This window comes from Thamnophis sirtalis, unplaced genomic scaffold (genome assembly GCF_051295495.1).
Source record: "Thamnophis sirtalis isolate CommonGarterSnake01/CBP01778 unplaced genomic scaffold, rThaSir2_p1.2 scaffold_8, whole genome shotgun sequence".
Lineage (NCBI taxonomy): Eukaryota > Metazoa > Chordata > Lepidosauria > Squamata > Natricidae > Thamnophis > Thamnophis sirtalis.
The window spans coordinates 57166758-57192299 of NW_028261388.1; the positions used below are offsets into that span (position 1 = coordinate 57166758).

The 25542-nt window shown below is 41.1% G+C and overlaps 1 protein-coding gene across 10 annotated transcripts in view; it reads right to left on the reverse strand.

The window, feature by feature from the left end:
• The window catches only part of KDM6A (lysine demethylase 6A), a 281963-nt gene that overhangs the window by 27384 nt on the left and 229037 nt on the right, over positions 1 to 25542 (reverse strand). For all 10 annotated transcript variants that reach the window (XM_014069580.2, XM_014069584.2, XM_014069582.2 and 7 more), the window contains 2 exons: positions 15902 to 15966; positions 1173 to 1247 (listed from right to left, as the gene is read on the reverse strand). In XM_014069580.2, the coding sequence (XP_013925055.2) occupies positions 1173 to 1247; positions 15902 to 15966 (140 nt within the window). The remainder of the gene's footprint in view (positions 1 to 1172; positions 1248 to 15901; positions 15967 to 25542) is intronic.

The following is a 25542-nucleotide window of genomic DNA, read 5'->3' on the forward strand; positions in this document are numbered from 1 at the left end:
GCTGGCTCGATGCTGCTCATTAGGTATGGCTGACTCGGGACGGCTGGGTCGGGATGGAACAAGTTGCACCAGCTAACTCAATGTAGGGACAATTCGGTGCCCTACAAGCTCCTTGCCCTCCCCCCACAAACATCTGGCAGCCAAGTGCATATGTGTGTGCTCACACATATGCACACATTCCAAGTTTGGGGACTTTTATCCATAAAGGAGAGGGCCTTCTCCCCAAGCCCAGGCATGATTATCAGTTTGTAAGCTCAGTTATGAATAAAAATCTCCAAGCTTGGAATGGGTGAGCAGAGGCGGCAGGGGAACAATTATAGTTGCACAAGGAGGCTGGCAATCATGTGTGATAAGGATGCTGGCTTGTTGGGGAAGCCTTCTCTCATGCAGCTTCCCGCCACCACCACCACCCTTCTTCAGAGATCTGTCAAGGCAGAAGTTGGACACAGAGAAAACTGCTTCCTACAAACTTTCTGCTCCACACTTCTACATGAAGCAGCATTGTCCTCTACTTCCTGTCGGGGGCCAGGCAAGGCTGGAAGGGGGGAACTGGAGGTCTCCAGCAGAGGAAGGCTTGGGCAAGCGCCAATTCTAGTCCACCAGAGGAGCCTTGCTGTCTCTCTCAGGCCACGGAGAGAACCCCTGGATGGTGGTGCAGGCAAGCACTCAGCTTGGCCCTTGAGCTCCCGGGGCACTGGGACCCTGCAGTCCAGCCCAGCCCAGCCCCATTTCCCCGAGGGGGTACACGGCTGCGCTTACCTTTCCTTTTCAAGGAGGTAAGCTGCTATGCTTGCTCTCCTTGGCCAGGTTGCTCATGGTGGGTGCGGGAGGGCAAAGTGCATGGGTCAGAGGAAGGCCCTTTCCCTCTCCATGAAAGGAGATCCGACTTTGTAACCAAAGCACCCTCAGCGATAGGATGAAAGACCACCTGGAGAGGCCAGGAGGAGAGGCAAGGGGATGGCAAAAGGAAGCAGGGTTGCTGGTGGCCAAGTGCTAAGGTAAGACTTCCTTCAGACCCACCCTCTCTCTCATTCCAATCTCGCTCTTTTCTTCCTTCCTTTCCTCCCTCCTGTCTTCTCATTCCCATCTTCCTTCCTTCCTCTCCTTTAATAAAATTATTCAACTGGTAATAAAAGGAAAGTGTTTAATATTGTATATGTGGCTTTACGTACTTCTTGTCATCTGATAAATCAACGTTGGTCCCAAACTTGATAGTTTTAAAAGGTCCCCTTTTCCTCTTCCCAGAACTGTGAATTAAAAGACAAAGTAAGATATCAATAAATAAAATTAGTTTTTTATTTTAAAACATTTTAAAAAATATTTTAAAATCTTTGGGTACTAGTTTATAGTATAGATACATTTGAAAAGTCAGACAGGTTTCAATAATTTATTTAGGGCACTGAATCAGACAAAGAATGCAATGGAACAATGCCCCCCCCCCCAATACATTTAAACTGGCTTAAATGTTTACTAAGCTATTGATAATGAATAGATTTTGGTTCTGTCAGGTGAAATAAAGATATACTATACCCCTATGAGATCAGCAGTTACATTGTTATGAAGATTTTATTCATGACCAATTAACTGCAAGCTTAAAAATTACCGTATTTTTCGGAGTATAAGATGCACCTTTTTTCCTCAAAAAAGAGGCTGAAAATCTGGATGTGTCTTATACATCGAATACGGTTTTCTGTCTCCTGAAGCCCCACCCCCTTCACCAAAATGGCTGTGTATAGCCTTATGGAGGCTTACAGAGAGCTTCTGGGGGCTGGGGAGGGCAGAAATGAGCACAAAATGGACTGATTTTTGCCCCCCCCCCCCAAGCCCCAGCAGCACTCTATAAGCCTCTATAAGGCTATGCAAAAAATGGGCCGCTTTTTTGCTCGTTTCTGCCCACCCCAGGAGCACTCTGCAAGCCCCCCCAAGGCTATTCATGCCTTTTATTTGAAAAAAAACGGGGCCGTTTTCACGAAAAGCAGGCCATTTTTGGGAAGTTTGCAGAGTGCAAAAACTTTCTCCCTCCCCCCTTTCAGAAAGCTCTTTAGTTAGAGTGATTGATGAGAATTACATTGATCAAGTGTTGTGCCAGCAGAAACAAGTCTTAGGTGCTCCAGGTTATCAGCGATTTCTTTCTTTAGCACAGGGATAAATTCACCTGGGAACATTGACCTACCTACCTACCTATCTACCTACCTCTCTCTCTCTCTCTCTCTCTCTCTCTCTCTCTCTCTCTCTCTCTCTCTCTCTCTCTCTCTCTCTCTCTATCCCTCTATCTACCTACCTACCTACTCTATCACTACCTACTGTATTACTCTCTCTGTCTCTCTATCTACCTACCTACCAGGGACGTGTAGTCAGAGGAGGCAGGGGAGGCAGAGAGCATCAGCATGTGTCGTCAAAAGTGTCATCTACAGGAGGCGGCAGGAGAACAAGGTGCCTCATCTAGTCTGACTTTATGATCACTCGAGCAGAGCTAAGCAAGGGTTAAAAGCCGAAAAATTCCTGACGTAGATGAGGCACGTCATTCTCCTGCCTCCTGTAGAGGCCGTTTTTTTTAGAGGCTTTTTAGAGGCTCTGGCAGCAACTAGCTCAGCCTGGCCTCAGCTCATGCCTTTTTCAAAAAAATTTGAAACCCCTGTGTCAGTGCCTCACCAGCCATAAACCTCACCACACGTCACTGCTACCTACCTACTTTTTCTCTCCCTACCTACCTACTGTATTTCTCTCTCCCTCTCCCTACCTACTCTCTCTCTCTCTCTACCTACCTACCTACTGTATTTCTCTCTCCCTCCCTCTCTATCCCTCTATCTACCTACCTACTTTTTTTAAAAAAATGCCTCTTCAAAACCTTGGTGCGTCTTATACTCCGATGCGTCTTATACTCCGAAAAATATGGTATATGTATTTGGTCTAGTGGTGCAGTTTGTTCTATTGCAGGGGTGTCAAATGCATTTTTTTATTTTTTTGTAAAAAAGTTTTTTATTTTTCCCTTTCAAATTCATTCTTAGATATACATTCTTATAATTGCTATTTAACATTTGTGAATTCATCATAGTTCCTGTATTCATTTTTACACACACACATATATAATACAGTTTGGGTCACTTTCTTGCCATCCTGTGTCTCCATCTTGTTTTGCAACACCTTTCTCCTTCCATCTTAACTTCCCTTCTCTATCTTCTTCTTTCCTCCTCTCCTTCCTTTTTCTCTTTGGATCTCCTCTTTCTTACCCTCTCTCCTACTCTTAATTCCCCACCCTTACTTTCTCTGCTTTACCTTTCCTTCTTTTCCCTCCTCATCCTCTCTCCTTTCCGTTGTTCTCCTTGCTTATTTACTTTCTCAGGGTGGCATTTCAGCGATCCCAACTTTATATTTTCATACCAATAATTTTCTCTGTTTACATTTTATTTCTAATATTAGTTCTGCTTATATCATTTTTCTGCCTGTATATTTACATTTTAGTATTTTCTTATTTCCCCTCCCCCTAATTTAATAATCTGTCATCTGAGATATTTATTTCATGTTTTGTTCCTTTTTCTTTGTATTTATATCTTTTTTCAAGCCACTCGTAAAATCACTCCCATGTCCTGTAGTATACTGATTTCTCTTTGTCCTTTATTCCCAATGTCAACCTGTTCATTTCTGCACAGTTTAATATCTTCTTTATTACCTCCCATTCCGATGGGATTTTGTCTGCTTTTCAATTTTGTGCAAATACAATTCTAGCTACTGTTATTATTTGTACAATCAAATATGAATCTTCTTTACTATATTTCTCTGGTAGAATACCCAATAAAAATACCTCTGGCTTAAACTCTACTGGTTGATGTATCATTTTCTCTAACCATGTTTGTATTTTAATCCAATAGCTTTTTGCATCCCTGCGCGTCCACCACATATGATAATATGTTCCTGGCAATTGGTGACATTTCCAACATTTAGCTGATTTATCCTTAAACATGTTTGCTAATCTTTCAGGTGGAATGTGCCATCTATAAAACATTTTATATAAATTATTTTTGTAGGCTGTCGCTATAGTCAATTTATATTCCTTTCCCATAGTTGTTGCCATTTTTCTAGTTCTATTGTATATCCAAAGTTTTTTGCCTATCTTGTCATTGTTTCTTTAACTTCTTCTACTTCTAAATTTGTTCTAAGTAGGTAACTACAATTTTTAAATTTTTAAATCATTTTTCATCCGTTCCCATGAGTATCCTATCTAATTCTGAATTTTCCATATTAAAATCATACATCCTTCTCATATCTTGTTTGTATTTGCATTTGTTTAAACCATCCTATATAAATCCCTTGTTCTTCTAATTCTTTCTTCTGTTTTAGTTCTCCCTGTGTTGTTAGTATATCTTTGTACCTAATAACCTTTTTCATACTACTAATATTTGGATGTGTCAAAGCTTCCACCGTTGAAAGCCACATTGGTATTTCCATATAGTGCTTTTCTTTCACTTTTTCCCATACTGCATATAAACCATTTCTTACATAGTGTCTCTGAAAATAACCATGTATTCTATTTTTCCCATACCACAAAAATGCGTGCCAACCCAATTGCATATCGTGTCCCTCCAAGGATAATAACCTTGCATTTCTTAATAATAGCCATTCTTTTATCCATGTTAGAACTGCTGCTTGGTAGTATAATTCCCAATTCGGTAAACCAAATCCACCTTTAATCCTTGAATCTTGTAACATTCTTATATTAATTCTTGCTTTCTTTCCTTGCCAAATATATTTTCCTATTATTTTATTTTATTTTTTGAAGTACTGTTTTTCCAGTTTTATGGGTATTGTTTGGAATAAAAATAATATTCTTGGTAATATATCCATCTTAATTACCGCTATTCTTCCCATTAGTGATAGCTGTAAGTTTTTCTATTTCTCTATATCCAATTTGATTTCTTATTTTATAATAATTATCTTTCTTGATAGTTACGCATCTCGAAGTCAGCTGTATTCCCAAATATTTCACTTTTTTTTAATATTTGAATATCTAATTTCTCCATTATTTCTCTTTTCTGTTTCTCACTAAAAAAATTGTTTTATCTTTATTAATTTTAAATCCTGCCACTCATCCATACTCTTCTATTTGCTCTAGTAGTTTTGGACCTGTTTCTATTGGATCTTCAATAATAAATACCAAGTCATCTGCAAATGCTTGCAATTTATATTCTTTTTGAACTTTCATTCCTTTTATATCTTTATCTTGACTTATCATTCTGTTCAAAACTTCTAGTGTCAATATGAATAATAGTGGAGATAGCTGGCACCCTTCCCTGTCCCTTTTCTAATTGGCACTTTTTCTGTTATATCTCCATTTACCATCAGCTTAACCTGTTGTTCTTTATAAATAGTTTTAACCATATTTATGAATCTCTATCCCAAATCCATCATTTGCAGTTGCATTATCAGAAATTGCCAATTTACATTATCAAAAGTTTTCTGTGCATCCAAAAATAACAATGCCATTTGTTTCCCGGTATGTACTTTGTAATATTCTAATACATTCAATATAATTTGCATATTATCTCTAATCTGTCTTTTGGGTAGAAAATTTTGATCTGAGTTAATAAATTCACTTAACAGTCTTTTGAGTCTTTTCGCCATTATTGATGTAAAGATTTTGTAATCCATGTTTAATAAAGAAATTGGTCTATACAGTTGCAAGAAAAAGTATGTGAACCCCTTGGGATTATGTGGAGTTTTGCATGAATTGGTCATAAAATGTGCTCTGAACTTCATCTAAGTCACAACAATAGAAAAACACAGTCTGCTGAAAATAATACTACACAAGCATTAGATGTTGCAATGGTTTAATTGCACATAACATGTAAACATTCACAGTGCAGGGAGGAAAAAGTATGTGAACCCTTGGACTTAATAACTGGTTGACCCTCCTTTGGCAGCAATAACCTCAACCAAACGTTTCTTGTAGTTGCAGATCAGACCTGCACAACGATCTGGAGTAATTGTGGACCACTCCTCTTCACAAAACTGTTTCAGTGTAGCAATATTCTTGGGATGTCTGGTGTGAATCGCTCTCTTAAGGTCATGCCACAGCATTTCAATCGGGTTGAGGTCAGGACTCTGACTGGGCCACTGCAGAGGGCGTATTCTGTGCTGTTGAAGCCATTTTTGTATTGACTTACTTGTATGCTTTGGGTCATTGTCCTGTTGCATCACCCATCCCCTGCGGAGCTTCAGTTGGCAGACAGATGGTCGTACGTTTTCCTGCAAAATGTCTTGATAAACTCTGGAATTCATTTTCCCATCAATGACAACAATCCGTCCAGGCCCTGAGGCAGCAAAGCAGCCCCAAACCATGATGCTCCCTCCGCCATGTTTTACAGTGGGGATGAGGTTTCGATGTTGGTGTGCTGTGCCTTTTGTTCTCCACACATAGTATTGTGTGTTTTTCCCAAACAATTCAATTTTGATTTCATCTGTCCACAGTATATTTTGCCAGTAGTGCTGTGGAACATCCAGGAGCTCTTTTGCAAACTTCAAACGTGCTGCAATATTTTTTGGGGGGACAGCAATGGCTTCCTCCGTGGTGTCCTCCCATGTACTCCATTCTTGTTTAAAGTTTTCTTTATTGTAGATGTGTCAACAAAAATGTTAACATGTGCCAGAGATTTCTACAGGTCTTTAACTGACACTCTAGGATTCTTCTTTACCGCATGAAGCATTCTGCACTGTGCTCTTGCAGTCATTTTTACAGGACGACCACACCTAGGGAGAGTAGCAAGAGTGCTAAACTTTCTCCATTTGTAGACTGTCTTACCATGAACACATGAACATCAAGGCTTTTGGAGATACTTTTGTAACCCTTTCCAGCTTCATGCAAGTCAACAATTCTTGATCGTAGGTCTTCTGAGAGCTCTTTTCTGCGAGGCATGGTTCACATCAGACAGTGCTTCTTGAAACCAGTAAACCCACAACAGGTGTGTGTTTTTAAAGGGCAGAATAGCTGTCAGCAACACATCCAATATCATCACACTGATTGGAGCCAAGGTTGGCTCACTCCTGGCTCCAATTAGCTCTTGGAGACATCATTAGGCTAGGGGCTCACATACTTTTTCCTCCCTGCACTGTGAATGTTTACATGTTATATGCAATTAAACCATGGTAACATCTAATGTTTGTGTAGTATTATTTTCAGCAGACTGTGTTTGTCTATTGTTGTGACTTAGATGAAGTTCAGAGCACATTTTATGACCAATTCATGCAAAACTCCATGTAATCCCAAGGGGTTCACATACTTTTTCTTGCAACTGTAGTTCTTCATTTGCTGCAAGTTTGTTTTTTTCTTTTGGGATAAGAGTTATATACGTCTCTGACCAAGAATCTGGTATTTTTTATTTCAATAACAGCTCATTGAATACTTCTAGCATGATGTTGCTTAGCACATCTTGTAATGTTTTATAAAATTCTGCTGGTAATCCATCTGGGCTTGGTGTTTCCCCTTTTTTTGTCTTTTTATTGCTTCTATTACTTCCATCATTGTTATTCTCTCTTCTAGTGCCTTTTTAAATTTTTCTGGAATCTTAGGTATTTCTGCCTTCTCTAGATAGTGTTTTATCTTTTCCTCTGCCACTGTGTCTTGCTGGTATAGTTCCTTATAATATTTTGCTATTTTTTTCCTTTTCTTCCTTTTGATAACAAATATTCCCTTCTTGGTCTGATAATTGGATTATGATTTTTTTTCTTTCTCTTTTTTCATCTTGTACGCCAACCATCGTCCTGGTTTATCAGCGTTTTCAAAAAAAAATTGTCCTGCGGCTTTTACTTTATTTGCCACTTCTTTGTTTTCCATTAAATTAAATTTATGTTTTTGTAGGTCCATCAAATTTTTAATTTTAGCATTTTGTGGGTTTCTTTGTAGTTCTATTTCCAGTCTCCTGTGTTCCTCCGCTATCTTCTTTTGTGTTTGTCTGTTTTGTTTGTTTCTTTTTCCTAGATAAGTCATTACTAGTCCTCTAGTATATGGTATCCCACACATTCTGTAGGGATGTGTCCTCCTTCTTATTCTCTTTGAAAAAAAAGTTAAATTCTTTTTCCATATATTGTTGAGATTCTTTTTTATTTAATAGATTTTGATTTAATGTCTATTTCATTTTTTTTCCTCTGACCTTTTCATGTCATTATTATTGGATTGTGGTTTGGCCATATACTTATTTCTCTAGCAATCTTTTGTGTTTTAGCAATTAAATCTATTGTTGTCCAAATCATGTCTATTCTTGACCACGACACATGTCTATTTGAGTAAAATGTATATTGTTTTTCTCTCAAGTGTCGTCTTCTCCATACATCTTGTACACTTAATTCCTCCATCATTGTAAAGAATGTTTTAGGCAATGTTCTCCTTAACTTGCTTTCAACTTTGCAGTTTTATAATCCAACTCATTATTTACTATTGCATTAAAGTCCCCTAATATTTATATTCTATTATTATCTTTTTGTGAAGTTGTCCATAAAATTCTTTTTGATTCTCATTTGTCGCATATATCGCCACCATCAATTTTTTTTTGTTATTCATCATTATTTCCACTATCAATATTCCTTTTTCAACTTCAAATATTTGCTTTGATTGTATTGACTTTTTGATATACAACGTCACATCTTTTTTGCTTTGATCAGCAAGTGTCATATACAGCTTCCTCAATTTCGGATAATCCAAATATTTTTTGTGTTGTTGTCAGCCTCTGCTTTGCTGCTGCTTCGGCTGCCATTGAAATGGGGGAGGGGGGCATGGTATTTGGGAGGGGAATACTAATTGTGCTGGAGGAGGATCCTGGAGTTTGCTGCCTCTCTTGCTGCGCATGCGGAGGAGGTTTCCCGCCAAGGCCAACGGCACCGACGTTCCATCTGGGTGATGCCTTTCGAAGTTATCTCACACCTGACACTTGGGAGAATTATGATTGGACTGTAACTGGGATGCCAAGGGGAGGGGAATGGGTTATTCTATATATCATTTGCTTTCGCGCCTAAATAATCAGTCTTTCGCTTTGCCACGCTTCGAATCATTTATAATTAGTAAAAGTACACTTGATTTCTGTCAATGGAGTCTCGTGGTTTTCTTTCCTAATTATTCAATGGAGGAGTGCTGACAGTAAGCAAAAGACTGATTCACACCCCAGCAAGAGTTTTCAACCTACCGTGGGGGGGTGTACTCACAAGAAGGACGGAGAAAATGTCATTGCAAGCAAGCGATGATGAGGAGGTTGAAAGAGAAACTGCAGAACCAACTTTACCTGAAAGGCTAGCTGGCCTAAGGATAGAGAAGCCTGGGGTTCAGCCCCGATGGACTTTGGGAGTGGGGCAAAAAGAGGATTATGAGGATTATGAGAATTTGGATGCAGGAGTCACCAGACGGAAACAAAGGAAAACCCCAGCAGACTGGAAAGAAACTATGACCGAGAGGAGGTCCCGGGAGAGAGAAATGGAAAGAGAGCAAACGGAAGAATTTGCACAAAGGTACTCCTTGCATAAATTTAGGGAGGGTGAAGAGGCCGAGGGGGGATGGGAGCAAGCAAACCCAGAAACAGTCTCCCTCCCCCACAGCCATGGCTGTTGCCAGAGTAGGGGAGTCCCCCAGAAGACGCAGAAGTGCAAAAGTCCCTCCCTTACCAGTAAAATATAACGGTGATACAAAGAGGTTGGGTCCTTTCGTCATGCAGATTTGCAACTATTTGGAAAAATATGGCCAAGTTTTAGAGTCAGATGAGATGAAAGTGCGAATAGTTTCACTTTCTTTGGAAGAAAAAGCGGCGGTTTGGATGGTGAGCTTATACCAATGTAATTCCCCTGTCCTGAGGAATTTTAATGGCTTTATGACTGCACTAAAAAGGAGGTTTGATGACCCGCTGATTGAGAGACGAGGGAAGGTGAATTTTATGGCCCTAAAACAGGGAAATAAGCCAGTGGCTGAAGAGGTTCAGGATCAGTTTGCATTGGGATTAAATGAGGACATTTACCAACAATGCGTTAACAGACACCTTCCTAAGCGAATTGTTGCTGGCTATGAAAATACAGCAGATGTTGAACTAGACTTGATTAGAATTCAACGTGTGAAAGGGGAAAAAGCAGAGAGATCACCCCCCCCCCAGCTCAAAGGGCCCCATTCCGCATCAGGGGTGAAGGGAAGGGAAGCTCCACCAGCAAAGACAATCCTTTCATGTGCCTCCGTTGTGGAAAAGGAGGCCATCGCGCCATGGATTGCCGCGTTAAACTTCCTCCGCCCGCCCAAACCCCTACCAAGAGGAAAGGGAAGGCAAGCAAGGCCCTGGGGAAAAAGAAGGGAGCTGCGCTCGCTGCTGAAAATACCCCCCAGTGTTTCCAGCCGGAGATGGAGGAGGGAGCGGACGTGACCACCAGCTCCTCTGATGACGACGGCTCGCCTCAATGTGTGAGTTCACATAAAGGCCCCATGTTGATCCCAATTGAGTTAGGGGTGCCATCTGGTGGGGAGACGGAGCGGCTTTCCGCTCTACTCGATTCGGGCTGTTCTAGATGTATGATTAATCCTGCAATGGTTGAGAAACTGGGCTTAAAATTGAGGACTTTGAAAACCCCTATTGTTTTTTGCCAAATCGATGGATCCATTGCAGGGGGAGGCCCGGCCCATTTCTACACTGAACCTCTAGAGATGAAAATGGGCACCCATGTGGAATTGATCTCTTTTATTGTGGCACCTGGGATGGACAGACCCCTTATTTTGGGACTCCCCTGGCTTCGTAAATGGAACCCTCGCATTAACTGGAGGGAGGGGTGGCTGCGCATCCGGACCAGCACAGCCCCAGACGGGGATGCCAACGCCCCTGAGCCTGGTGGCTCCAGCCCCGCATTGGCCGCCAGGGGCCAGGAGAAAATTGAGGGGGAGGAAAAGATTCCGAAAGAATATTGGGACTTAAAAGGGGTTTTTAGTGAAAAATCTTTGGATAAGCTTCCACCCCACAGGAGCACTGACTGCTCCATTGAGATTTTGCCTGGAGTGCCGCTTCCAAAACCCCAAATTTACTCTATGTCGCCCAGGGAGATGGAGGAAATGAGGAAGTTTATTGACAAAAACTTACAAAGGGGTTTCATTGAACCAGCCAGACCCAAGGTGGCGGCCCCTGTACTATTCAGGGAGAAGAAAGATGGCTCTCTGCGCTTATGTGTGAACTTTAAGAACCTTAATTCAATCTCTTCTCATAATCTCTACCCTTTGCCTCTGATGAAGGACATGCTGGCCCAACTGGGAAAAGGCCGCATTTTTACTAAACTGGACTTAAGGGAGGCATACTATAGAGTCCGAATAAAGGAGGGAGATGAGTGGAAGACTGCTTTCAACTGCCCCCTGGGGTGCTTCTAGTTCCGTGTAATGCTTTTTGGCCTGCAGGGGGCACCTGCAGTTTTCATGCAGCTAATTAATGAGATTTTGCATGACCACCTTTACAAAGGCATTATCGTATATTTAGATGATATCCTTATTTACACGCAAACATATGAAGACCACGTCAAGTTGGTCCGCACTGTCCTGAAGAAACTCCAAGCTGCGGAACTTTATGCCAAGTTATCCAAATGTGAATTCCACCAGGAGAAGATAGACTACCTTGGGTATCGCATCTCACCCACAAGGGTGGAAATGGACCCCGCTAAGGTCAAGGCGGTCACTGAGTGGGAGGCGCCCTGCACACGGAGGCAATTGCAGAAATTTTTGGGTTTTGCTAATTTCTACCGTCAGTTCATCCCTTCTTTTGCCAAAATTGCACTTCCCATCACTAATTTGTTGAAGTCCAAGGGTGGGCCGAAACCTAAACCTAGCAAGCCGTTGAATTGGACCATGGAGTGTCAAGCTGCGTTTGAAAAGTTGAAGAGACTTTTTGCCGAAGAGCCAGTTCTGAAGCATCCAGATATGGACAAGCCTTTTGTCGTTCAAGCTGATGCCAGCGACGTGGCAGTGGGAGCCGTTTTGCTTCAGACGAATGACCAAGGTAATCTACAACCTTGTGCCTACACCTCTCGTAAACTCACAGAGACAGAGAGACGTTGGGCGATTTGGGAGAAAGAGGCATTTGCTGTACGTTGGGCTTTGACCACATGGCGCCATTTCCTGGAGGGCGCTAAACACCCGTTTGAGGTGTGGACTGACCATAAGAACTTGGAAGCTTTGAGGACTCCCAGGCGACTCTCCCCTAAGCAGATGCGATGGGCTCAGCATTTCAATTGTTTTAATTTCACACTTAAGTACATCCCAGGGGGGGAAGAATTTCATGGCTGATGCTTTGTCCAGACTCCCTCAGTACAACTGCTCTAAGCTGAGTATTGTTCAACCCGTAGTTCCCGCATCCAGCCTCGCTGCTCCTGTTGTTACTAGGCAACAGACACACACTAAGGTGGACGTGTCTCAAGATTTCCTTTCCGACCTCAAAAAGGCCCTTCCTCAGGATGATTGGTTCCAGCAGCATCAAGGTGAATGCACAATGAGAGACGATTTGCCATGGATTGGAGCGAAACTTTATGTCCCTGCCTCTCTTCGTCTCGTGGTTCTCCAACGGGCACATGATTCCAAGTTGGCGGGGCACTTTGGTTTTGTGAAGACACTGCATCTTGTGAAACGACAGTTTTGGTGGCCATCTTTGAAGAAGGACATTGAACTTTATGTTGCCAGCTGTCCTGTTTGTGCAGCTGCTAAGCGCCCACACTTTTTGCAGGCATGTTATATCTAATTTCAATTTCTCTAACTTATTAAATGTCCTCTTTCTTTTTATGTTCCAATTTAGTCCATTTATGTTTAATGAGATTATTTTTATTTCTTCTTCTATGTCTTAATTATTTGTCGTTTTAGTCGATCTAGTCACTCTCATCTCCATTTGTTCTTTAATCTCTTTTGCTCTTGCTCCTTCTCTTAACGCCATTTTTTCTTGTTCTTTAGCTAGTTCTCTCTCTTCTTTCACCTTCTCTTCTTGTAGTTTTGTTCCACTTTCCTCTCTCTGTCTCTCTTCTTCTTGTGCTCCAAAGTATTGTTCATAAAATAACTCTGCCTTCTCTACTGTATCCAGCCTATATCTTTGTTCCTGCCAAGTTATTAGTATCTCTTCTGGTATTAACCATCTGAAATTAACTTTTTTATTAGGCATTTTGTCAGGAGTTGATATTCTCTTTTTAGATCTCTCATCCTTATGGCAGTTGTTTGAGGACTATTATTTTTTTAGATTTGTATTTTATTGTGGTATTACTTGGAAGCTTGCCGGATCTCTGTTCTCAGTGTTTTCTTAATAAATCATACATGTACCTCTCTGGGTAATTTATTTCTTATATTATATCTTGTATGGACCCTGTAAGTTTCATCAATCCCACTTAGCACCTTTGCCTTGGATTCTTCCAGTCCGTCCGCCAATATATCGGCAATTTTTTCTGCTAGGTTCTCTTGGAATCTTAAATAATAGTCAGCCTTGTCCATCTCCCAAGATATATTTATCTTTTCTTGATTTTTATCTGTTGTTGTCAGTCCATCTCCTCCATTTTCTTCTCTGTTATTTCCACCTTTTCTTCCACTTTCTGCAATCTCTGCTCATTTTTCCCATTATCTCTTTAACCACTTTCAAGTCTTCATCAAGTCTTTGTCTATTCTTTCTTTGAGATCTTCATGCATAGCCTGTAGAATACTCTTTAACTCCATACTAGCTTTATCTTGTGTATTGTTGTATTTGATGATTTTTGTGCTATAGGACTGGAGATTGTTGCTGTCGATGAAGAATATGCTGTAATCTTCTTCATCTTGTTGATTTATTTTTATCATCCAAATATCCTCCCCCCAAAAGAGAGAGAGAGAGAGAGAGAGAGAGAGAGAGAGAGAGAGAGAGAGAGAGAGAGAGAGAGAGAGAGAGAGAGAGAGAGAGAGAGAGAAAAGAAGGGAAAAAAATCTAAATTTTGAAGGTCACCTCTCCAAGTCTGGTGGGCCAAGCTTCAGGTTTTTGTTACCTTAATCCAATTGTAGTAGTAAAATAAAAAGAGAGAAAGGAAAAAAAGACCAAATTCCAACAAAAAGGAAAAAGAAAAAAATAGTAAAAAATTGACCACAATTGTAAAATAAAAATATGTCTTTAGTTCCCCTTATTTCCTCCAAGCGTCAGGTTCTTGTTACCCTAGTCCAATTGCAGTGAAGGGTAGAAAGACAAAAAAAAAAAAAACAAATTCCAACAAAGAGAGCAAAGAGAAAAAAAATAGTAAAAAAATTGACTACAATTGTAAAATAAAAAAATATCTTTAATCCCCCTTATTCCCTCCAGTAAGTACCCACTGAGTGGAAAATTACGGGGAAAAACCAAGGAAGTTGATTTTAAAAAGGAACAAGGTACAGATCCACCTAAAGAAAATAACTTCCATTCTTAATATAAGCAAAAGCTCCACAGTTCCAAAGCAATTCCAGAGCTCCAAAGTTATAATCAGGAAAGTGGAAAACAAAAGTACAAAAGATGAATCCATAGCTGGCATTTTGTCTTATGTGACAGTTTTTATCATCACTCTGTTTATCAAGCAGCTTTGCGTTGTCCAGGCCATTATTTTTTAATATTTTTCTAATATATTCTCTCTGTTGCCACTAGATGACACTGTTGTTACTGAAAAGAGTAGGGAAGGAAGAGGAAAAAAAATCCAAGAGCAACCTCAGAGTTCCAAATTCTTTAAATATTCAATATCAAGTTTTTAAATTTTCACTAGCAATCAGCTCTGTCCAGACTGCTCTCTATTTCTCCAAACCATCCTCCCAAAACTATTTGATGAATAATTTATTTTTATTGGTGTTCGCTTCTCTGCTGCTCCTTTCTGGCGGGGTAATCCACCCCCCCCTTTGCCTTCTCTCTTTGTTCTCAGTCAATCAATCAGGGAGAAAAAACACACTTTTGAATACAGTGTGCCCCAGGGTATTATCACGATCTCACCCAGACATTCCAAGCTGCTTTTTTTCTCTCTCTTTGTGAAGCCACCTCAACTCTGACAGCTCACAATGGCTGTCTTCCTGGCCACCGGGTCAGGAGCTATTGAAGACATTCCAGGGGGTTTGTGGCGCCCCTTCACATCTGCACATCAGTAGCAGTGCTCCCTTAGTCCTGCCCAAGGGAGGCTGGCCCTTCTCAAAAGGGAATCCCCGTTTCCAATCATATGTGATAAGGAAGCTGGCTTGTTGTGGCAGCATTCTCTCATGCAACTCCCCGCCATCCACTCCTCTTCTCCAGAGATCTGTCAAGGCAGACGTTGGACTTAGAGGAAACTGCTTCCTGCAAACTTTCTCCTCCATGCTTCCATACACAGATCGTCCTCCACTTCCTGTGGGAGATCAGGCAAGGCTGGAAAGGGGGATCTGGAGGTCTCCGGCAGAGGAAGGTGAGACCAGTGTGAGTGCCAAAGCCTAGTCCACCAGGGGAGCCTCACTGTCCCTCTCAGGCCATGCAGATGATGCAGTTGACATTGCTGCCAGTGGCTGTGGCTTTTCCACATCGGGGAATGGCCGGGGACAGTCCCAGTGAAAGGGAAGTGCTTGCCGGCTGCAAGTGGGCCATGGAGCTGGTGGGGGTGGGGACAGCATTGATCTACAACTATGGGGGGCCTTATTTAACAGTGAAATTGCAGATATTATTTTTAAGGCTAAAAATTATTTTTCCTTTAATCAGATTTAAAACATATATGAGGTACTGCCTGCCCAAAAAGTTTCATTGATATTTTTCTTCTTTCTAAATGACTCCAGTAACATGAAAACTATTCTTGAGTGCAGTTTTATATACTTGAGTACAACTTGTAGTAAGTTGTAGCAACATAACCACACACAGAAGAAACAGAATATACAAAGAAAATTTGCATGACAGGAAAAATTAATTAAACAGAGTAAAACACTCTATATACTCACTTATCAGACGATGTTGACTCACTGTCTGAATGGTCCTTATGGTGACTCTTTTTTTCATTTTCCTCCTGCAAATGTCATATAATTTAATACATTTTTTATTGTCTACCACAAATATACAGTATATGTACAATGTAAAGTGCCTATAAATATTTCTAAGATAAACATATACAATTCACTTCTACTGCCATAATCAATATTTTATCTTCCAGCCATTAACTCTATTCATGAAGGATTAGCTTCCAGTGAAATTATTCTTTAAGATAATTATCTTCCTTTATAACCTTACAGTTGATGTTTGTTCTTTAAAATATCAACAGTGATGTTATAAAGACTATAAAGAGATACATTACAATTCTAAATAATTATACACACACACACACCACTCAATCTTGGCAGGGTTGAGCCATAGCCAGTTCTCCCTCATCCAAACATTCATTGCCTCCAGGCTTTGGGAAGCATCACATGGTCAGCCCAGAGTGGAGATGTACAACTGATTATCATTGGCATACTGATGACACTGTACTCTATGCCAGTGGATGACTTTGCCCAACAGCTTCGTGTAGATGTTAAATAGAATTGGGGAGACTGTACCAAGCAAAGGCTTCAGGCTCAATCTCTCCCTTCTGATCAACAATGAGTGGATCCAGAGTCAAGGAGAGGAAACATGTTGCCTGTGGTGGAATCTTGCATCGATTTGCAGGGGGGAGGAATTAAGTGACAAATTAGTATTGAGTTCTTGGTATGCAGGAAGAAAATTTCTTCTGTAATGCTTCACAGCATTTGTCTGATATATATGCACAGTGTACTTTAATCTGGCAAGATTCCTATCTATATGCAAAAAAACAATAAAAAAACTATTTTGAGCAATTTGTCCTGTTGTTCTTAGGGTTAGGGTCCACTCCTAATTCTGAGCTGGCCCAGAATGATATCATGTTCGAAGTCCAGTGATGATCTATTAAGCATGGGGTGAATAATTGCCTCCTTCAAGGCAGATAAAACTGCCCTCTCTTAAAGAGAACCATTTACTACCACCTCATAGGCTCAACCACCTGCTATCTTCCAAACAGACCTTAATTGTGACCCCCGCCCACAGCCTACTTGGCCTCCTGCACCATGGCAGGGGGCATTCGCCCTCTCCAGGCTCCGGAGGCTTTTGCTCATGCCTCCAGGAGGATGAAAACAGCCTCCTCTGAACTCTATTTTTATTACCGGTTCTGCGGGCATGGCTTATTTTGTGGGCGTGGCTTGGCAGGCATGTGACTGGGTGGGCATAGCCAATTCAGCCGTCCATTAAGCAAGGCACAGCAGCCCCCTTTTCTATTCTTTTTAATACTGCATGAAGCTTTTGCTCTAGGTGAGTGATGGCGAACCATTTTGAGACCGAGTGCTCAAACCACAACCCAAAACCCATGTATTTATCTCAGAGTGCCAATACAGCCATTTAACCTGAATGAGGTTTGAGTTTAGAAAAAACAACTCATATGTGATTAATGTCTTTTCTCTGAAACCCCCCCCCCACAATAACAGTACTTACAGAATATAAGATGCACCCCCCCCCAAGAGCATTGGAATGTTGGTGCGTCTTATACACCGAATATAGCCATTTTTGCCTCCCAACACCCCCCCCCCGCACCTCATTTTTGCCATAAATGGGTAAAAAACAAGCCATTTTCCACCCAAACGGAGGTGTTTTTGCCTTCCCCCACCCCCAGAAGCACTCTGAAGGCTTCAGCAGGGCTGGGGGAAGGAAAAAATTCCCCAGTGTGAAAAACGGGCCATTTTTCATCAAAATGGGGGTGTTTTTGTCTTCCCTGGTCCTCGGAAGCACTCTGCAGGCTTCAGCAGGGCTGGGGGAAAGAAAAAATGCTCCCGTTTTGGTGAAAAGCAGGGGCGTTTTGCCTTACCTCTGCCTTGTTGAAGCCTGCAGAGTGCTCCTGGGGGCCAGGGAAGACAAAAACTTTTTTTTCTTACTTACCTCTTTGAAAATTTGGTACGTCTTATACACCAGTGCGTCTTAGAGTCCAAAAAATATGGTAGCTAACACTATAGTTAACACTAAAGAAATTCCCTGAATCAACCAATCTACAACAATAATTCTCAGCTGGGGGTTCTTCTGAATTTGCTGACATCAGAGAATGGGAGAAAGCAATTTCACAGAAGAGGGGATGGAGAGGGCTGTGGAATGGTTTGTCTGGGGAAATTCACACCCACTCCCAGACTCCTTGGGATCAACAAGAACATCTGCAGCCCTCTCCTGCCTCCTGAGGTGTTGGAGCGTGCGGGGGAGAATGGTTTTCATGGAGCCCCAAGTGGGCTGAGAGGTGGTTTCTGCCCCACTCCTTGTCTTTGCATTTTTACATTATTAATTCCAGAAGTCAGGCTGTGGATTAAATGGCACTCCAGACAAGATGGAGAAGAGTATCTTGCTTTTAGACATAATAGCTGTCTAGTAAGGTGAGTTATGAGCTATTTTTACATAATCAGAAATTTAATTTCTTACCTGGAAAAAATGCAAAGAGAAGGAGTACAAGGAGCAAATAAAAGACCTTCATGTTGGTATTGGTTCTGGACCAAATCTTACTTGTGGGACAGAAACCAGATCTCAGCCCCCCTTGTGGCTTCTTGAAAAGCATCCTCCCCCCCTGCTAGCCCATTTCATTTGGGCCAGCAAGGCATGAAATGGCTTCGAAGGTGGTGGGCTTTGGGACCCCCCCCCCTTCGTGCTAGCACAGGGCAACTTACAATCAAGCTGGCAAGGAGCAGGAGCAGCAAGCAGAGATCCAGAGAGCAGCCAAAAGTTCAGCTTCTCACATGAGGTAAGAGGAGCTGAATTAACTTTTGGTTACTGTGTGCATGCGCAGGTGCCAATCAGCCTCCCGATGGGTTGTGTGCCAGAAAACATGGCTCCACATGCCATCTGTGGCACCCGTGCCATAGGTTCATCATCACGGTTCTAGGGGCTTTTTTTAATAGGGGGGAGAGGTTGGCAATGTCTGGGGATTTCTGGGAATTTCTCCTCTGTGTTAGAGGCACTAAAATAACCAAGATGATATAAGGTCTCCTGCTGCACTAGGGGGTTGGACTAGATGACCTCTGAGGTCCCTTCCAGCCCTGGATTGCTGTGCTGTTTCAAAGCATCCTCTGAAGCAAATCTCTAGTGCCAGGTTTGTGGTCCTTCTTCTCCTTTTTCTCTCTCTCCCTCCCTCCCTCTAGCCATATCACATTTACTTTCCCTTCCCTTCTTCTCCCTTCCCACTCTCTCTCCCTTTCACTATTGATTAGCTTAGCCTGAGCAAGGATAGCTAGCCGCACTTTCATTAAGCTCTCAACTCCATGTCAAAGGTCTGCAAACTTGGCAACTTTAAGACTTGTAGACTTCAACTCCCAGAATTCTCCAGCCAGGAGAACTAAATTCTGGGAGTTGAAGTCCACAAGTCTTAAAGTTGCCAAGTTTGCAGACCTCTGCTCCATGCACTTGGGGATCACCAAATGGTGAGGATTTCTTTCTTTCTTTCTCTCTTGAAGCACCCCCCCCCCACTTTTATTCCCAGGGGGCTGCGTGGAGGCTTGCTAGCCCCCCCCTCACTCTATTTTGGCCCTTGTTGGCCTCCCTGAAGCTTGCTGGGAGCCAAAATGGGGCTGGTGGGGATCCTGGAAGGGGCAGGGGATGGGAAGGTTGCGAGCCTAGTGGGGATGGGGGGGCAGCAAGCTCTGTGAGGTGGGCTAGAGAGACCTACCTGTAGGCAAGAGGGGGAGGCAGCTCAGTTGGGGTACAGGGCAGCACCACGTGGCAGCTTAGGCAGGGAAACCACCCAGGAGGTGAGGAGTGACTAGGTGGGGCAGGTGGGTGGGGCATTTGCACTTAAAACAGTCTGTGCATGCGCACAACAGTGAAAAAAAGAAAAAATTACATTTTTCCATGAAGATTGTTCTGCGTCTGTGCAGAACAGAAAACCAAGATGGTGCCATACCAGTACGGTCACGTGTCTGCTGGAGTTACTACCTATTCTCCCGTACCGGACCGAATAGGTAGAAACCCACCTCTGGCCATAGGTTTCCCATCACAGGAATAAACCCTTTTTTTCAAATTACATTTTATTTATTTCATTTTCATTTTCATTTTATACAATCACTTATATACTGTGCGTAACAAAAAACAAAAAAAAAGGAAAAAATCCACCATAAAAAAAAAACCCCAACATGACACTTCAATCCCCCATACACCCTTTCTTCTCCCCCTCCAACTTTCATCTCTCCCCTCCAGCATTCCCCTCTTCTACTTCCCTTCCCCCTCAGACGTCTCCCCCTCCCTCCATCTCACCCTCCTTACATTCCCCTCTCGCTCCCTCTTTACTTCTCCCTCTTCTTTCCCTCTTCTCCTCACTTTGGTGTATCCCTACAATTAATCTATTCAGTTTATTTTTTAGAAAATAAAAGAGAAAAAGAAAAAAAAAAGGAAAACAAGCCGCAGTATACAAGTGAATTCTTATTGTTCTAAGAATTGAAACTGTAATTCCACCCTCCCCCCTCCCCCCTATAATCCCCCCTCCCTAACCCCCTTACGGCTTCACAGGTCCCATACCCGGCATAGTTCTTTAACAAGCACTTGAGTATAATAAAGCCAGCTAACTTTAAAGTTAAAAAAAAATAAAAGAAAAACAAAAAAAGGGAATAGTAAAAAAATAGAAAAGAAAAAAACACACACACAAAAAGAAAAACAAGAAAGATCAATAAACCCACTACATTGACACAGCTTCCCATCATCTGTAAATCTTAAACAATGTAGCTCATTCCAAATTTCGGTTATTTTACTACTTGCAGGGTTTCAAACTGTATTAGAGCCAGGTAAGTTAATCAATTAGGATTCCCCAACTAAAAGTCTCATTGCTTTATCTATCTATTCAGACCTTTAATTTATCTCTTTTTTATCCGAATATCCAAACCTTTCTATAAAACCATTAAACTCAAGTACTTCTTTCATTTTTCATTTCCAACACCTCCCATTCTATCCTTACCCACATCCACATGTAAATTTTTTACCTTCCACCCTGCCTTTATCCATATCCACATATATATTTTATCCGCGTCCATTGCTCCTCACATATTTACTCCCCCTTCCTGGAGACTCTCTGACTAATCTTTCTTAACCTTATATTGAAATAGCAACTCATACAAACATCAGCTTGCATTCTAGCCCCAATTAGTCTAGTTAAGCTTTCGCTACCCTTCCCTCTCCCACGCGCCTCCCAACTCCGTTCGACCCAGACCACAACTCAAAAAGATCGCAATCTCCGCTCTCCTCGCCTAGGAAAATAATTCATGCGCAATTTGAGTTAGAGTTCAAACAAATCTTATATACAATATGTGTCTACAATCAGCAACGCTTCTTTCAGTCTCCATGTCTCATCATCGATATACAACTTTTCCATTTTATCCCAGGCAGAAATCATAAAGTTTTAAGAACATCGCTAAGTCTTTATTCTTTACTCTTCTGCCCTTCCGGAAGAGGAAAGCAACACACTCCGCCTTGTAGCCACGTGTCTCGCTGCTTGTCTTCTCCTTCTCCTTGTCTCTCTCCAGGTCCGGATGAATCAGGAAGTCCCGCCTTCAGGGTCTTGTAATAAAATTCTCGGGCTTCACAGACAGAATTAATGCGGTGTTTTTGATTGCCAAATGTAACTGTAATGCCAGCTGGGACTTCCCATTTGTATGGAATCTGAGAATTTCTGAGTTCTTCAGTTAAGAAAATGTAATCTCTCCTTGCTCTTAATATTTGAGATGGTATCTCTTTAAAAACAATCAAGTCCTGTCCATCAATTCTCAACCTCTTGTTGTAAAGCCTCTATATTATCACATTTCTGGATTCCCTTGTGGTAAAGTATATAATTATGTCCCTCGGAAGCTGTCGCTGTTTTGCTACCCACGAATTCTGGCGGTAAATTTTTTGAATCTGCCAATCAAAGTTAAGTCCCGGACTTCCCACCGAGCGGCTAAGAGCCTCAAAGAAGATCTGTTTCAAATTCTCCTGTTCGTTTTCACGCAGTCCTCTAACTCTTATTGCGAAGGCAGTCTTATTATAATTTATCATGACAAGTTGTTTTTGAGCATTTTCAATTTCCTGTTGTAACGTTTGAATTTTGGATGTCAAATTAAGGTTAGTTTCTTCCAAAAGTTCCAATTTATCCTCCGTTTCAGCAATATAATCTGTCATGACTGTCATTACTCCGATCATATCCTCCTTTGCTTGAGCAATTTTAGCATCAAATTGATCATATAAATCCGATATCAGTTGATTAATTTCCTGTCTAAAATTATTAAGCGTTTTGAGAAGAAATTCTTGTGTTAACAAATCTCCAGTGGAGGGCGTAGGAGGCAAGGGTAGCGGCTTCATAGCAGTTTTTTGAGATATGTTATTAAGGAAGCGCTTCTGCTTAGATTTGGGAGCCATTCCAGAATAAAAATAAAAGACAAGCAATCAAGCAAGCCAAGAATCAAAGTCTCTGCTCCCCTCAGTTAATCTTTTAACAGTTAATACGGAGAAGCCTTCAGGAGAGCAGGGCTGACTAAGTACGTCACATCAAACACAAAAGCTATAAGATCGCCATCTTGTGACGCAGCTGGAAAAGGGAGCCTTTTGCAAAGTTGAAGCTGGTATTTTAGATAGTAATAGAAGAAATTCCTCAGGAATGGTCCCCGCCCGGATTAATTTTTAAATAGCTTAGCTTTGTCCTGGGGGGGGGGGGGCAATCTGCCTAGGGCTGCAAAAAAGGCAGCTGCGGAGAACTGGCTGGAGTAAAAGCTCAGCTAATGTTGAACCTCTTCTCCATTCACAGCAAAAAAAAAAAAGCTATGAATTACAAAGAGATCCTAACGACTGACCTTCTCCCTGCCCCTTTCTGCCAGAAAGGGGAGATATCTATAGATCTTATAAGATATACAAACCAGAACCCCTGAGAGGAGCTCCGTTGAGCTCCCGACGGCGGCAGGCTCCTCCCCCCGAAGCCTGGAATAAACCCTTTTTTTCAGAAAGACATAAATATTTTTCAAGGATTGAATAATATGGACTTCTAAAAATCTTGCAAATAAAAAATTAAAAGTAGATATTTTACCCAAAACCTTTTCTGATTATAATCCAGTGCTTTTGGAATTAAGAGGAAAGAGTTTGAGCTTCAGATGGAGATTAAATTAATCTATTCTACAAAAGGAAATGATTGTAAAAGATTGTAAACTACACAAATACTTTGATAATAATTTAGGTAAAGGGTCAAGTTTAATGACTCTGCAGAATGCTAGTAAAGCTGTTATGAGGCGTTAATTTACACAGTATAATCGCTTAGAGAAGAAAAATCCCAGGAAAAGATGCAAAACATACTGGATGAAATCAGACACAGAGAAATCAAATTGCAAAAGATACCTATGGACCCTAAAATTTTACATCAACTTAAACTGCTACCGCAGCAATTGTCTATATTAACAGTACAAGAAATAGAAACAAAACTGAAGTATGCTAAACAAAGAGACTTTCAGTTTGCAATAAACCAAGGAGATGGTGGGCATAAGAAGGAAAGGGAAAAGAGAATGATTGGGAAAATTTGTGAAGGCAGCAATGTACGGATAATGAACTTATCAAAAAGTTTTTTTATAATTTTTGTTCTTATATAAAAGACAGGAGTTAGATACGTATGTTCCAAATAGATGAGTATCTTTCAAGACAATAGCTGCCTAAATTATCACAAACTCGGAGACAACTTATGAATGATCCAATAAGCATCTTTATCAGAAGCCACTAAAAAAATGAAATCAGGTAAAGCTCTAGGCCCAGATGGCTTTACAAGCCAATACCATAAGTGCTTTGAGGATGAACTTATTCAACCATTAAAAGATAAAGTGAATGATATATTACAACGGGGAAAGATACCTGAAACACAGAAGGAAGCTAATATTGTGTTGTTCCTGAAGGAGGGTCAAGGCATTACAAAGACAAAGAATTACAGACCAATTTCATTAAATAAGAATTATAAACTCTTTGCTGCAGTTTTGGCAGAAAGACTAAAGATTTTACAAGCATATATACATGGAAGACCAATCTGGCTTCCTTCCAAAAAAACAGCTAAGAGATAATATGAGGACTGTATTGAATATTTACAATATAACGAGAAACAGGGCAGTTTTAATATTTTTAGATGCAGACAAGGCCTTTGACAATTTAACTTTATTCAAAGAGTCAAAGCTGTTTGCATGCCAAAGAAAGCAAAAATTGTTATTAATAGTGATTTAACTAACTCATGTGAAATCCAGGGTATGAAACCAGGATGCCCTTTGTCTCCCTTACTGTTTATCTTGGTGTTGGAAGTTTTGAATAGAGAGATATAAGGCAAGATAAGAAAATAATGGGTATAACTATCAAGAGAGAAATTTATAAATTGAGGGGATTTGCTGATGATCTGGTTATATTTTTGCAAGACCCAAAAAAATAAAATGAATTTGAGGCTTTGGTTTTAAAACAAAGAGAAAACAACAATGTTGATTAAGAATGTCATCTAAGGACAATGATACATTGATAAAACGGTTGGATTTTAACGTTGAGAAAAAAGTGAAATACTTTAGGGTTATGTTGAGAAACACAAATATAAAATGGTTTCAAAATAATTATGTGCCTCTTTGGAATATTAAAAAGGACTTACAAAGATGGAACAAATTGCATTTATCACTATTGGGTAGAATATCTATAATTAAGATGAATGCTTTGCCAAAGATGCTTTTTCTGTTCCAGACATTACCATTACCTACAATTGATAATCCATTTAAACAATGGCAGAGGGACATTTCCAGGTTTATATGGCAAGGGGAAAAAACCTAGAATTAGATACAAGTTACTGCAAGATGCTAAGAAAGGAGGGGATTGGGGTTTATCAGATTTGAAATTGTATTTTGATGCATGCTGTCTGGCCTAGTTAAAAGAGTGGGTGAACCTCCAGAATAAGCATTTGATTTAATGCAGTGATGATTCAAAATTATTTACTACTGGTTCTATGGGTGTGGCTTGGTGGGTGTGGTGTGGCTTGGTGGGCATGGCTTGGTGAACCTGGCAGCGGAAGGACACTGTAAAATCTCCATTTCCACTCCACTCCATGGGAAGGATATTGTAAAACCTCCATTCCCATCTCACTCCAGGGGAAGGAGATTGCAAAATCCACATTCCCTCCCCACTCCTGGGGGAAGGATACTACAAAATCTCCATTCCCTCCCCGCTCCAGGGGAAGGTTACTGCAAAATCCCCATTTCCTCCCGATCAGCTGGGACTCGGGAGGCAGAGAACTGGGGGCGGGGGGAGTCATAGGTGGTATTTACCAGTTCTCCGAACTACTCAAAATTTCCGCTACTGGTTCTCCAGAACTGGTCAGAATCTGCTGAATACCACCTCTGATTTAGAGGGCCCTGAATTAAGGATTGGATGGCATTGTTATCTATGGTATGACAAAGTCAAAGTTAATATTGAATTTAATAATCACTTTGCTAGATGTGCCATATCAAGAGTTTGGAATAAATATAAAATAAGATTTTTTATGAAGTTGCCTCTTTGGGTGTCTCCCCAGGAAGCTTTTTTTAGAAAAGAAATGGTGGCGAAGCCGGACCGGGGA